General features: G+C 40.3%; 1 protein-coding gene across 3 annotated transcripts in view; it reads right to left on the minus strand.

Annotated features, from left to right (window-relative positions):
* Window positions 1-13,418, minus strand: part of UTRN (utrophin) — a 284,301-nt gene that overhangs the window by 241,695 nt on the left and 29,188 nt on the right. For all 3 annotated transcript variants that reach the window (XM_053460556.1, XM_053460558.1, XM_053460557.1), the window contains one exon: window positions 4,279-4,340. In XM_053460556.1, coding sequence (XP_053316531.1) covers window positions 4,279-4,340 — 62 coding nt within the window. The remainder of the gene's footprint in view (window positions 1-4,278; window positions 4,341-13,418) is intronic.

Raw genomic sequence — 13,418 nt, forward strand, 5'->3', positions numbered from 1 at the left:
GGAGACAGGAGATTGTGGTGTTTCCTTTCCTACAACATAGACCTGGGATAAAATGATGTACTGAATGAAATGTAGCTCAAATTGCTGAAAATGTGAGGCTCCGTAGCCCCAGACCAGTCAGGGTACCCATGCTGACCCCTGTCCACTGCCATAAGTGGCTACAATGGCCATGTGAGCGTAAGAAATGGACCACGGAGCAATGGAAGAAGGTAGGCTGGTCTGATGAATCATGTTTTCTTTTACATGTGGAGGGCCGTGTGCACCGCTTACGTGCAGAACATATGGTACCAGGATGCATCCATGGAGACCCCACCTCGCATCATACAGGACTTAAAGGACCTGCTGCTAACGTCCCAGTGTACCACAGTGCACCTTCAGAGGTCTAGTGGAATCCATGCCTCAAAGGGTCAGGGCTGTTTTGGTCGCAAAAGCAGGACCTACACAATATTAGGCAGGTGGTCATAATGTTATGGCAGTGTATATTTTACATGCAAATGGATTTGCCCCCCCTGTCAGCTATTTACATTGCAGGAGATGTTTTTGGTCAAACACATCAGTATGCATGCACTGGGTGAGGAACTCATGTGCAGAACTCGCTCCACTGAAATCTATGGGAATGCTTTTTTGCCTATGAAACTGGGGTAAAATGCGGACATTGGTGAAATACTTTATTATTATTTTTTTACAGGTAAAGAATAGACAATAAAGTACTTACAAGGTATGCATCCGCCACTGTTGGGGCTGCATAGGACATTAGACTACCCATTAATGCTTTATTTTTAGTTTCATGCCCTGATTCTTTCTTCACATAGCAAAAAACAGACAGCGAATTAAATAAATTGAGACTTGGGCCTATTTAACATCATTTCTATGGTCCTATTTAGTGAACCGGTTAGCGGACCCAATAAAGGTTGTAACACAAACCCATAACAGATACTGTGACTCCTGCTAAAAATATTCCATGCAATTATGTTAGATAACTTTCATCCACATTAGCTTAGGCAAAAGGAGGGTGCAGGGTGTGCATTTCCTCTCCTCCGGTGGAACATCACACTAATAAGACAAAAAGACAGGGAAGAGTGGAAAATTTCCTACGTTAATCTGTGAAACTAAGAAGTACACAATCATACTGGAGGATATCATTGCACATACAATAGTTGCTTGATTTTATCATCTTAAAGGCAAATGCACACCTCCACATGTGCTACTGCTTAAGCATGTGTTGTAATAACACAGAACGTGAGAATACAAATAAAAATCATGATTATTTTTGGTACAATAAAACGTGCCACCTATGTGTCCATTTAGAAAGGCTGAATTGTGATAGCATCCCTGCTTAGTACTAGACTAACGGGGATCTCGACTAAACTGCCAATATGTTGTCTAAAACACTTACGCCATACCAACTGGCTACACTATGGGCAATTATTAAAACAGAAATGTAGTTACCTACACTGATGCATATATATATATATATATATATATATATATATATAACTATATAACTTATAAATATATACATATGTATATGCAAATTACTCATCATAAGAATAAGAGAAGATGTGACTGTTTTCTAATAAACAAAATATTAGCCTAGTATATAATTAGATTTTCCGAATATGGTTAAAATGCATATTGTGTTTTACAGTTTTACAAGCACAGATTAGGTGACATGTCGGGTGGGGATGTTGATGTGTTGACTCCAGCCATCAAATGTTCTAAAATACACATGGTAGCCGAGAGGTTCCTTTAAATTTATGAGGTGTTCCCCTGTAAATGCATGGGGGATTTTGCAGAATTCACCATGATGTATTTGTCGCTTAGCCATTTTCCATGGGGGCATGTGTTCGGTCGAGCATGTCTCCTGCCATGTCTAAAGTGAACGCTACGGGCAGAGGTGTTTACAAGACCCCCCCCATGGACATGCTCGGAAAACGCTACTATTGATTTCAGTGGGAGCCATTTCCTGCCACTGATTGGCTACATCAAGCCAATCAATGGTGGGAAATTTCAGACCGTGGAAGGGTTAGGAAGCTGCATCTGTACAAAGCATATTTTCATATGCATTGATTGTTTATGTTACCCCCTGGGACACTGGACTGTCCTTTTACAGTAGAACACGTCCTCAAAACATACAGAAATAAATAGTCCCAATTCTTATAGCAGCAAGAATATATAATGTTATACTACTACTACACCGTCTCCTTAAAGAATGTATTTCTTATAAAAATGGCATTATCCAAAGCTCCACTGTAAAGTCTAATATGAAGGCAGCCAACAGAGACAAAGACACTTAGACGTTGTCTCTCATCCAGCTGGCTCTCTCATCAGAGTAAATACAGGATGTTTTGCAACATTTATTTGGCTCTGGCAGTAAGACAAAAATGTCTGTGTGTTAGTGGATCTCTCGTTCTTCAAATGGCGTACAGTGTAGAAAGAAAAAAGTATAGGTTCTGATCATATTTCTTTCTCTGTAGACCATGGTTTGCCAGTTCAGTTGTTCAGTTAAGACTTTAACTACGAAAAGTAGCAGAATATAAATGTGTTACATTCAAATATTAACTTATTAGTTTATAACTGGAGTGTCTAAACTGTTTATTTATATTCCATACCGGAAAATTAAACAAGTCTTCATTCACACAGAGATCCTCCCCACAAGGGTACGCCAGTTCCATAAAACAACATAAAGTTCCTCTGCCTTAGACAACCCAGAAAACCAAACAACCCATACATGTTAAGCTATTAAGCCGATGTAATTGGCATCACTTCATGGTCGACATGCAAGGAATCAACATTTGACTCCTCTTTAGTCCATCTGGGCTCCAACCGCCCCCTCCAACAAGATCTGGCCTTCTTACAGGTCTTTGTCTGGTGAGGGAAGGTAGTGGTTGCATATCTTTTCTGGGAGTGTTCCCCTAGAAGATTTGGGATCATGTGAATCAGTGGTTTTTACTGTTGGGTGTTCCTCGTGTGTTTACAAAAACAAGTTTTTCTAATCTGATCAATCCTTGTGTGTCAGTGCAGTCTAATATACCCTAATTTCCTTCCACAAAAGCAGAAGTGGGACTGCCATATTGTTTTTTTTTTCTAGACATGTACACTTCACATATGGCTGATCACCATACCCAGGAACTCTCCGGGTTTGACCCGGAGATTGCCGGGTGAGTGCAGCTCCTACGGTTCTACGGGTCAAGATCTTGACATGCCCCGCTCCCCGCCCATTTTTTTATTTAAATGGGGGTGTTTCCCTCTGGCGTCAGCGGGAACGCCGCCAACGTCAGCAGGAACGCCGCCGCCGTCAGTGTGCAGTCCTGGTCGCGTCCTGCAAGGGAAGGCTCCGGGTAGCTGGAGCCGAGAAGTTCCCAGCTATGCTGATCACCCCATAAAAGGGGCTGCCCTGTATAAGATACCGCACTTTGCATGTGCGGGTAAGAAAGACACGTGTAGTGGCTGATATGCAATCCTGAGCAGAAGTAGATGTAAACAAATCTAAGCTCAATCTAAGTTTGCATTAGGCTTTAAGCATTAGCTGTTCCTGGTAAAGCTAACAGATAATTGCATTTGTTAAAAAAACTAATTTGGAGTACTCCATACGAGTAAAATGATATGGACCCCTTGCACATCAAACATTACTGCCATGGTATATTGATAAAAAATGTAATTGCTATTGAAATGATACATAAAGGCTGGTTTTCTTATACTAAGGAAATCTGCCTTGCAGGGCCAGACTGGCAATCACAAGGCGGCCCTGGCACTTTACGGCCAGCGGCCACCTGATGACATGAGTCCGGCTGAATACACTCACGTAGCGTGCCGCTGGGCATATCCACATGCGCACCAAATCGGGTGAGTGTGTGGCGCTGTAGGCCAGAGGCCCACCATCATTTCCGGTGTGCTAGATGGCCAGACCAGGCCCGCTGACTTGTGTTGCGGACTGGGTTCCCTTTGGTAGAGGTTAATTCAGTGAGGGAATTAAAACATGCATGGGATTGGCATAAAGCTATCCTGAATTTAAGACGAGACCAAGGACTGATAAAGACAACACGTGTTTTTTTTATGGGCAAACGGTAAAGCAGAAATGACACCTTGGCATTTCTGGCGTTCACCCAGGACAAGATACAAAGCTTTGCATTGAATTGGTTTCAGTTCAGTGTCATATTCTTTGGAGATATTCATGCTGTTATAAATGTTGATTATTAGTTACTGATGGGCCTTTCATTATGTAAGCAAGGCTATTTTCTTATACCCAGCTAACAAAACTGACTATAAAGTTCTTACCTTTGAAAAGCGAGCATTTAACCATTTTGTGAATGTCTTCTTTTGTACATCATTATGTTCATCTAGAAAAGAGAAGTAAAGATGTTACTTAATGCATGCTATATTCTACTTGGAATTCTAAATTTTATTATACCACTTATACTAGTAGATTGGTAAATATTATTTATTATTAATTATTGATCTATATAGCACCATGATATTCCACACAACTGTACAATGGGTAAAAAGGCCATTCCAGAAACATTTTATTGAGCATCACAGATGGACACTGCAAGGGTCTTACAAGCACAACACCACCACAACGTGTCCGTCTGGTGGCCTCCAGACTTACAACAAGATGAATAGGCTTAGGATATACCGATTTGAAGTGGGAGAAGCACCCCTACGCGTAATTTGGTATCTAGAAGAAATAAAACTTAAGTATCGAATTTGAAGTGCGAGACATGATATTCTAATTGCTTCCACATAATGTATTGAAATCACTGTATCTTGGCCTAGGCCAACTAGATTGCCTGGCATCTCTGTGTGTTATGTTATATACGTAGGTTGATTAAAATCCTTGCCTTGACACCAACACACTGGTGTACATAACAACCAAGTATTCAACAAACTCTGGCTTTTGTAATTACGAGGGCAGAATTCCACAAATTCCTCATCAGTAGATCCACCTACACAGAGTAGCAAATACCCCACTACTCAATAGTCATTCATAATATAAACAAAGGGTTACTGTGAACTTGAGAACCGACTGTAATCCATTAGGTGACGTGTAACCTGCTATTACTTAGACACTCACAACTAGGAAATAATCTAAGAAGCGCAAAGTAACATCTATTTTGTCTCTAATTTGACTTCAATGCAAATTCGGGATGCGTTTAAGATGATGATGGCTAAGAGTTTTAAGTATGTAACTTTGAGATATGAAGTCAGGAAAGTGTTCTGAAGCGTTTGATAATGTGAGAATAGAGGTATCAGCTAGGAGCCGGGGGAGGCTTTCGGGAATCCGGGCCTGTCCAAATTCTTCTAACAAGGCCGATCCAGCACTCTGGCAGTAGTAGTGTGTGCATGTGTGTACTTCTGTACGTCGTGGGGGACCAGGGGCCGGGGGGGCATCTGGCTTTAATTACCCACTGGGCCATAAGCATTCCTGGGAACTTTCTAAAGGAGCTGACCTTAAGACTCTCAAAATACTAACCCTTTAATAGCCCACCCTGAAGTTTCTATGTAGTGACGTTCTAAATGTGTTAACCAAATAGCTCTAATACTGGTCTTCGTGGAACCTGTGACTGATCCTTATTTAAAGACATGCTTATTTGAGTCTTTTGCATTCAAATAGGGATATCAACTATAACGTAGCAGTAGCAAAAACACCAATTGGGATTCTTATATATGATCACAGCACTGTAGGAAGGAGTATGTCCCTGAGAGTCTGACCCTTGCCCAACCCGCTGATAACATCATATCCTTCAAAAAATCTAAGCAACTACACCTACAGAACTGTAAAGCAGATCTATAGCAAACGTTTCACCAATCTGAGACACACGTTAACTCGTAGCCCATCTAATCTGCCCATTTTGCCTGCTTTAAAGACTCAAACCTTAATCATTGGTTGGTCTTGTCTTAGTTTCAGGAGACACGAGCCTATCCCATGCATATTGAATTCCCTTACTGTGTTTAGAGAATACACACAATACTGAATTGAAGAAATTACAAAGTTTTCAATGCACTCCAGAACTTTTTAGGCAGAGATATACATGTAAGAATACATGTTATGGAGCTTATGTAAGCTCTAGACATTCTAGTGTTAAAGATTATTCTAGGTTATTCTAACATTTCACCTTCTTTCGCATAAAAGTCCCTCCTGTACTTTAGTAAATCCATTTATGTATTTCAATGATTCCATCACATCCCCTGCAACATAAGCCACAAATTATAACAAAAAGAAAATCGAAAGTTTCTAGAAGTTCTGATGCTTTCAAATTGCCCTGAAAAGTAAAAACAAGGCTGTCATTCACTACGGGGTAAATGTTGTCTAAACACAGCTGCATACTTAAAACAACCGACTATGATTGTTCTGCTGACATATCAAGCACATACAGTTTATCCCACTGTTACTGAAATGTTAAGAATGCAAAAATGTTGTGGGTAATTGGGTTGTGCGTGTCTATTCCCATACAGATTCTTTTTGTAACCTCACAGTCTCCAACGCAACAGAACTCATTTCAGTTTGAGCCACACAATCGACCCGGGTGCCATACAGTGCATTGCTCGGACATTTGCACCTAATAAATCTTAGCCTTCAGCGGTAAGGGGTTCCGGGGAGGTTGTAATATGTGTAGCTTGTTAAAGCCAAAGGTACGGAAAATTCCATTTCAAAGGCATATGCATTCATTTATCTGTTATAATAACACCCTGGCCTTTCTAATATACTACCCGGCCAACAAAGAGTCCTCCAATCGTTTGGTTCACTGCCTGAGGTGCAGTGCTTAAAAAGTATATATATCAGTTGAAGGTATATGTAATCTACTAAATGAAAAGGGCACACCAGCCATTTAGGAACTTTAATGCATATGATAGATGAGAGGCAGTTGGTAGATGAGAGGGTAGCCATCTTGCAAATGCTTTAGAATGATTTCAATGGAAGAACTTTCCTGCCACTGATTGGCTACTTCAAGCAGCCAATCAGTAGCAAGAGTAGTCACACAACAGGGGAAGAGGGGAGCTGTAGTTTCTACCTAAGGCATATTTTTTTTAAAAAAAAAAGAAATATTAAAGTACTCACAAAATACTTTCATATGCATTGTTTTTTTTCTAAACTTTCAGAAGCCTTACATATTGTGAAAACGTTGATCCTGTATCAAATTACCATCTAGTTAAATGGAAAACTGGTGCCACCCTAACAGCATTAAGGTGTATGAATTGTCAGTATATAAATTTTTGCCGACTAAAATTTACAAGGCGTTCGCTTATAAAATGAGGCCCTGGGGGAGGCACATATTTTGGGCCACACTCTATACCCAACAGCAATGTAATGCATTGGTCATTCAAGCAGTGCTGTCCAAGCATTAAATCGACAAGCTGACATAACATTAGCTATAGACTATTAACACAATGCTTCCCAGTCTTTATTTCAGACAGGTATATATAGTCATCATATTCCACATCGCTGTACAGTAGGTCAACAGGAGTGAACCATATGCACTTAACTTATAGAAACAAAGGTAAGGATTGCTCTGCCCAAAAAAGCTTACAATATTTGTAATAAAGGTGAAACAAAGTTGTATGCAAACCTTATAGTGGATTTTTACTATGTTAAAACATTTCTTTATAAGTGGGTTCTTAACGGTCTACAATATTTCCTTCATGGTTGGACCTTCTTTCATTTTAAAGGCAAGCTTTGGACCTTTGTGTATAAGAAAAAAAATGGATGTTTATTTCCCACATGCACATTTTATCCGTTGGATCTTGTTCAAAGATTTCCGATTAGGAAAGCCAAGAACGGTCATCTGTGCTGAGAAAACAAGGTTTGTCCAATCAGATAAACTTCTCTCTGTTTCATTCCTACTTTCCATGTGAGTCAGTGTTCCTAAGTGTTAACAGCTATTAGCAGGTCGATAGATTAGATACAGTCAACCAGGATGAGTAGATGATTCAGAATCACCAAAGAAACTCGATTCCTTTAACACAAGTTCTGAAAGTTTTATAACTACATGTGATACTTTTTTTTTTGGTAAAGGCTCCATAAATATTTTAATTTGTACTACAATCAATCATATGTAGACGGGTGTGGTGCTTGTTCTGTAAGATAAGGAGTCGTTACTACATGGAGCTACAGTAGGACTAAATCAGCACAGCACCATCAGCTGCCTGACTTAACCCACCTTATGAAAGAGTTCATCCTTCTTGCACACCATGTCCTATTGTACGAGGACGAGCACAAGGATAACACAAGCCATATTCCAGTTGTATGCCACAGAAGGTCACACAGCATAAGGGACTAATACAGACTCAAACACAGAACTTGGCACAACAAATGGTTTGTAGTCCACCGATGAGCCTGAGCCCAACAAGTCAACCTGCTAATGGTGGAGCAGAACTGGACCTACTGCCTAAGCCACAATGCACCAAATCATCAGGTACAAACAGGGTTACACAGCAGGAACACGAAATTAATTTTATTGAGCCTCCACTAGCCCCATCAGCCATGGGTGACACCTCTTCTGGACCCAGTGACTAAAAGAGGTCCACATCTGGGCAGTCAGTATTCGAATAAAAGAAAAAACTGGCTTGGCAAGTGCCTTTACAAATGTTACAACACCCATACCCATATTTGTATATAATTTCTTATTTAATTCAAAACATACTTTTACTCTCCTCTGTGTAAGCTTCCAAGGGAAGTTTTTCATAATGTTGCTCTCTAAAGGTTCTTTCCCTTTCCGACCGAAGGGCTCTGGATGAGGTAATGTTTCTGGTGTTCCAGATGAAGTGACAAATGGCTGGTTGAAGTAAAAATGTGTAATTTTGAAATTATTATTTCTAATTCTGTCTCTTATTGTGGAAATCATTTGATGGGTACCTTAAAGTGCCAAGAAACATACTGATCCAAATATATTTTGTTAAAGATATTCCATCAGTGTGGACCTGTAAATGACTACTGTAATAAAAGGTTAGACCAAAACATGTCTTGATCTACACATCTGCTTGTATTGTAGGCCAATATGTTTCCTCTTGTGGATGACAAGTCCATAAGAGGATACTAAGAAGAGTGTGATTAGCAGTGGTAGATAAGTAGGATAGCCTCCCAGCAGAGGTAGTAGAGGCTAATACAGTGAGTAATTACATGCATATGACAGGCATGAAGCTATCCCGAATCTAAGATGAACCCAAGGACTGATTAAGGTTTGAGTCCTTACATCAGCAAAAAGGGACAGTCTAGATGGCCATAATGGTCCTTACCTGCCGTCAAATGTTTTGTGTTTTATACAAATATAAAGCTTTCCAATAAGCTATGTTGGGAGTGATACTGTTTTTTCAGGTGACACACTTTCTTTGGTTTCAAAGGTAAAAGTAAGTGCGAGTATCCTTGCCAGGTGCAAACAAGGTTACAGGGCAGGAACATTACCAAAGTAATTAAATCGAGCCTGAAGCAAAGGAAAGGCCTTCTTTTTTCTTTTAACGTTTTAATAAAAATCTAGCACTCCCTTTACAACGACGGCTGTGCACTTTCCCCTCTATTATGTTATTTCATTTTGTGGGATTTTGAGAAATCTTCTAGATTTGGCACGAAACAAAGGTAGGAGGCCATACATATTAAACTGAGAAAGGGACTAAAGCCTGAACAAATATTTTACTTTATTCTTCTTATATAAAGTAGTAGGTTATCATGAAACGCGTTTGGAAGAGAATGCTAAGTGGGAAATGTGTGGGCAGAATAAGTGCAGGCTTTTTAGAGTGGTTCAAAATGTTAGATCAAATTAACATTTAAAATGGTGAGCAATGAATCAACAAACGCCCTCCACCATACAAAGCACAGCACGCAAACTAAAATACACTTACGTAAATATAAGCATGTCTAACACAATTCTGCTATTTCATGGAAAGTGCAAGTTTCCAATGCACTCTAGGGAATTCAAATGCAGGATTGATGCACATGTGCAAACTGTAATTTGACATCTTGAACATGGTGTCAATGGTGGTCATGAAAAGGGTTCTGTAAGCTTTTCCAATATATAATGGAACTATCCCTTGGTAATTGCAGGCTGTTGGGGGAATCTGATGGGTAACTGTGCATGTATGTATTTTTTCTTGTATGTTTTTTCTACATACATACACCATATGGACAAAAGTACTGGGACATCTGACCATTACACCAACAGGGACTTTTATGACATGGCATTCTAAATACATAGACATTAATATGTAGTTGCCCCCCCCCCCTTTGCAGCTATACCAGCTTCCACTCCTCTGGGAAGGCTTTCCACAAGACTTTGGAGTGTTTCTGTGGGAGTTTTAGCCCATTCCTCCAGTAGAGCATTTGTGAGGTCAGGCACTGATCTTGGACAAGAAGGTCTGGCTCGCAGTATCCATTCCAGTTCATCCCAAATGTGTTCGATGAAGTTGAAGCCAGGCCTCTGTGGTGTCCACCAAACTCATCAAACTATGTCTTTATGGACTGGTCATGCTGGAATAGAAAAGGGCATTTCCCTAATTGCTCCCACAAAGCTGGAAGCATTAAGATTTTCCTTCACTGGGCCTAGCCCAAACCCTGATTTCAATAATTAAGAGGTGTGTCCCAATACTTTTGTCCATATAGCAGTGCACAAATCAAGGTCCATAAAAGACGTGGTTGGAAGAGTTTGCAAGAGTTCTGGTGGCACAGACCCCGGACTTCATCCCCATTGAGCACCTTTGGGATGAACTGGAATGGAGATTGCGAGTCAGACCTTCTCAAGTCAAATGTTGGCTTTCCTCATATTTTTGTACAATGAGTCCAAGTAACAGTGAATCATATTATCCTTTCAAAACTATGACAAACACAATATTATTCATTAAGCAACAAAATACTGCCAAAACCAAACATCCATGAACATTTCGAATACAATACTAATAAAATGGACATTCTATAACAGTGTGAAATGAGATATTCAGTCTAAGATGCCTCCTCATTTGTTCCATGGAGCAACTGGTGCGTCATTAGAGGTGTGGAGTGATTCAAGAACTGGTGTCCATTAACTGAAAAGAAGTGCTTGGAATATAGATCAAAGAAATCACTTTAAGACTTTAGAGAACATTCACTAAAGGGAGAGTTGTCAGGAGAGTTTGCAGAAGAGTTGTGGTTTTAACCCCCTCACTTCACTATTCATTATGAAGGACTAACACTGTACAATGTAGAATTCAATGGGTGGGCATACTTTGCAGAAATATCACTAATTTAACTATACATTCTATATGTATTTATATGTATATACCGTATTCGCTCGATTATAAGACGACCCTGATTATAAGACGACCCCCCAAAATCTGAATATTAACTTAGGAAAAAAAGAAAAAGCCTGAATATAAGACGACCCTAAAGGAAAAAAGTTTTACCAGTAAATGTTAATTCATGTAAACTATTTTTTTTAATAAAAGCTATGATTGAGAAAAATATTTTTTTTTTTGTTTTTATTTCTTGTATTTTCCAACCTGTCCCCCAGTTACGCACATCTGCCCCCAGGCTTGCCACACCAATATGGCACTGTGGCCCATGATATGCCTTTTAACCCTCTATATGCCACTGTGCCCCATGGTATGCCTTTTGACCCCCTATGTGCCACTCTGCCTCCAGAAATGCCTTATACCCCTATATCCCATTCTGGCATTTAGGGGGTTAAAATGCATATTATGGGGCAGAGTGGCATATAGGGAGGTATAAGGCATTCCAGGAGGCAGAGTGGCATTAAGGGAGTTAAAAGGCATTATATAGAGCACTCTGCCTCCAGAAATGCCTTATACCCCTATATGCCACTCTGGCATTTAGGGGGTTAAAAGGCATATTATGGGGCAGAGTGGCATATAGGGAGGTATAAGGCATTTCAGGAGGCAGAGTGCACTATTAAATGCCCCCTTAACGCCACTCTGCCTCCTGAAATGCCTTATACCTCCCTATATGCCACTCTGCCCCATAATATGCCTTTTAACCCCCTAAGTGCCAGAGTGGCATATAGGGGTGTAAGGCATTCCAGAAATGTCCTACACTCCTACACACACACACACACACACACACACACACACTTACTTACCGGTGCTTCCAATTTCCTGCTGTATTGCCGGGGCAGCGGGTTGACGTCTCATGCCGCGGCAGCCGGAAGGAGGTGGAGTTGGCAGCGGGGGTTTGTATGCGTCCGTCGCAAATACCTTCCCCGGCTGTCAGAGATCAGGAACTCTGGAACTCTGATCTCTGACAGTCGGGGAAGGTATTTGCGACGGACGCATACAAACCCCCGCTGCCAACTTCACCTCCGGAAGCACCGGTAAGTGCGACGACAGGAGGATCCAGGTCCCCTGCAGCGGTGCGGGGGATCTGGATCTTAGTCTCCTAATCAGACCTCTATTTGAGGTCTGATTAGAAGACGACCCCGATTAGAAGACGAGGGGTATTTTTCAGAGCATTTGCTCTGAAAAAAACCTCGTCTTATAATCGAGCAAATACGGTATATGTATACTACACTGTGCAAAAGTTTTAGGAATGTGTGTGTAAAATGCTGTAAGAATGCTTTCAAAAGCAGTCATGATAATAGTTTTTTTTGATCATTTACCAAATTGAGTGAACAAAAGAAAAATCTAAATCAAATCAATATTTGGTGTGACCATCCTTGGGTCATCATACCCATTGGAACCCCAAATCACCATATAAATAACTGAAAATTGGCAAGATGAGAATTAATTAGAGCTAATAATTAACCAGGTAATCAACGCCACATAGCGTAGCGTTTTGAACAGTACTTCTAAGTCAGCTTAGATCTACACCAACCTAAGTTGCTTCTACACTTTGAATAAAAGTCTTGCACATCTACATGCCCATGCCTATCTTTGGCATTTAATTATGTTTCAAACACTAGTAACTATGAAATACTTATTTCAGTTTGGAAATTCCAGAAGTAGGAACCAAGCAGAGAATTCAATGTATCAAATGACATTTGTCAAAGTGTCTGCCGTTATCCAACTTTATGTGCAGGGCTATTTCACGCAACTATAAAATAACCGTATAAACTGCAAAGCAGGTGTTACATTACTGCCTCGCTATTGTTTTTCATTAAAGGGCAAGACCCTCCTGAAAATTCTGAAATTTCATTAAGGTGAAAGCTCTAAATCCAGCTTCCCAAGGGACCAACAGCTCCGGTTTGGACCAAATCAAGCATTCACTGCAGATGCATAAATAAAAAAGGACACAACACTGATTGTCTCATGATCGGTTTATCACATGAGTAATGTTCTGCTGTGCAATTACAGCGTCTCCATATCTCACTACAGAATGGATTATTTCACAGCAAGTCCCCAGCTTTTGTTTAAAATGTGATCGTGTGGAACTCTAATGTTGCCAATATAGCGATATGTCAATATGCGGTATCGATATCAGTATAATAGTTCTTAATTTATCT

Source organism: Spea bombifrons, chromosome 3, assembly GCF_027358695.1.
Source record: "Spea bombifrons isolate aSpeBom1 chromosome 3, aSpeBom1.2.pri, whole genome shotgun sequence".
Taxonomy (NCBI): Eukaryota; Metazoa; Chordata; class Amphibia; order Anura; family Pelobatidae; genus Spea; species Spea bombifrons.